Source organism: Volvox carteri, assembly GCF_000143455.1.
Source record: "Volvox carteri f. nagariensis unplaced genomic scaffold VOLCAscaffold_10, whole genome shotgun sequence".
Lineage (NCBI taxonomy): Eukaryota > Viridiplantae > Chlorophyta > Chlorophyceae > Chlamydomonadales > Volvocaceae > Volvox > Volvox carteri.
The window spans coordinates 957,178-959,354 of record NW_003307553.1 but is presented as its reverse complement, the minus strand read 5'-3'; the positions used below and the strand labels follow the sequence as shown (position 1 = coordinate 959,354).

The window sequence follows — 2,177 nt, the reverse complement described above, 5'->3', positions numbered from 1 at the left end:
AAAACACAAACTGCCGTACCCATAATTCCGTGAAAGGTGAAATATTGTCGTCGTCGCGGCATCCGATGCGATGCATTTCGCGACACTCCCCCACAGCGAAACAAAGCGAAACAAGCTTCACTGCCGATAGCGCGGTACTTAGGGTTTAAACATTATTTACCCCCTCGGGTGATCTGAAAGCAAAAAAAACAATGTCCATCCGCAGCTACCGCGGAGTCGTCAATATAAAACAAAATGGATTTTTTCATTCGTTTATGTTTTCGTATTCTCGTACTATGGGCACACAACGTACCAGTCCTGCGTTGTTCTTGTTGGTGTTGTTGTTTGGCCCTCGGCCTTGCATCCCCCTTTAATGACACCCATCAGGCCCAGCCCCACACCACCGTCACCCATCGCCACCACGCCAGAGCACCATATGTTTCAATTTTCGCTTTTGGTTCCAGTCAAAATAACACTCAACCTTTTACAACACTTAACAAAGAAATCTTCCAGATCCTAAAAAGCCCAGACCGAACATCAGCCCTCCATCCTTCCTAACCTCCGTCATACTTGATGCTTTTGGGAGAGCCCCTTGAAACGGCTCTCACATGACTGTCACTCCTCCTCCCCTTCATCATCTCCATCAGTACGGAAGCGCCACCCGCTGGCGCCGCCGTACGGACGGCCATTCAAACCGCCGCCGCAGCCAGCGCCCTGTTGGTTTTCCTCTTCATGGTCATCGTCCTGCTGCTGCTGATGATGGTGGTGATGCTTCTGAGCTCCGCCGAACAGTCCGGAGAAGAGGCCTGGTGCGGCGGCGGCGGCGCCGCTGCCGTACGACTTGGCGCCGTTGCGCGCCGCCATGGCCAGACGAATGAGGGCGTAGCCGACAGGCACTCCCGTGACAATGAGGGTGATGAGGGTTGCGCAGGTGAGCACGGTAAGAAGGACGCAGCAAGTTACCACTGCGCCAGTGACGAGGATGGCGAGGAGCCCTGCAATCGCGATCGGGTGAATCCGGATAGAAAGAAACATCAAAGAAGCATCAAAAAAGGGGAAACAACCATTCGCGCGTGGGAAAGATGCAGATGATTTTTTAAGAAACGTTCGTATTCGCTTTATACGTATTCGCCAAGATGTCAACTTGCTAGTATGAGCTCAAGGACATATCTCCCATATTGTGCACGGGTTGTAAACATGCAATATTGCACATCTGTTACAAGACAGAGGAGGGGTGCAGAAGGGCCATTCGCAGACAAAAATCGAATAGTGGAATGATTTTGGCAACGCTCACGGACTGGCAAGGTCTGGCAAGGACTGGCAAGGACTGGACGTAAAGTTTGACGTCCAAAACAGGACGGAATTAAACTGGCTAAAGGATAAGCAGGGACCAGCAGGAGCAGCTCAGCAGGAGCTCGCAGGAACAAAAGCAAATCAGGTTTATTTCATTTGCAGCGACTTATTTCGAGCGATTTATTAGTCAGCGATATACTAACAGCGATTTATTAGCAGCGATTTATTAGCAGCGATTTATTAGCAGCGATTCATTACGCTGCACGGAACCTCACCTCCCGCGGCAAGGAGACTAATGTAGCCTGCAGTCACGACGAAGGTAAATGCTACCGCTGCAGTACGAAGCTTGTTCGGGGACAGATCCCAAACATTGAAGGAGGACGAAGGCGCAGAAGTGCTGCTCCGCGGCAGCAGCGCATCCGTCCAGTCGCCCAGAGCAGCGAAGCTGCTAACAGCTCTATGAGGCTGGATTGCTGTGGACTGATAAGCGTGATGCGCACGATGGCCATACCGCCCCCCGTGACGATATACCTCCAGCATTTCTATCAAGAACCGCCCAGCAATGAGCACGCCGGAGCGAGACGCAAAATCTCTTAGCTTAGCTTATCTCTGTAAATTGACTTAAGAATATTAAAAAGATGTCGTTGGCGCTCTGATGGTGAAGAGCGCGGTCTGCGCGACGGCGGCTCAAAAGTGGAGGTGTGGGAAACTGCAAAAGCGCGTCAGCACAACTCTCGGAGATTCTTACTCGGCCGATACTTAAGTAAATCCTTCTGACTACTGGTGCTTCATAAAGATGCAACGGTATCTGCAGATATCAGGACGCACAGGCGGAAAGCCGAGAGTTTTCGTGGCGGCGGCTTAGGTAGGCTTAGACCCGCTGGGCTAAGGTAACAAGGACACAA

The 2,177-nt window shown here is 51.4% G+C and overlaps 1 protein-coding gene across 1 annotated transcript; it reads right to left on the bottom strand.

The window, feature by feature from the left end:
* Nucleotides 1–277: 277 nt before the first annotated feature.
* On the bottom strand, nucleotides 278–1,812 carry VOLCADRAFT_103918 (uncharacterized protein; the record flags this gene model as incomplete). Its single annotated transcript, XM_002948408.1, has 2 exons — nucleotides 278–974; nucleotides 1,548–1,812. The coding sequence occupies 2 exons, from the start codon at nucleotides 1,810–1,812 to the stop codon at nucleotides 595–597; spliced, it is 645 nt and encodes a 214-aa protein (XP_002948454.1). The 3' UTR covers nucleotides 278–594.
* Nucleotides 1,813–2,177: the final 365 nt, after the last annotated feature.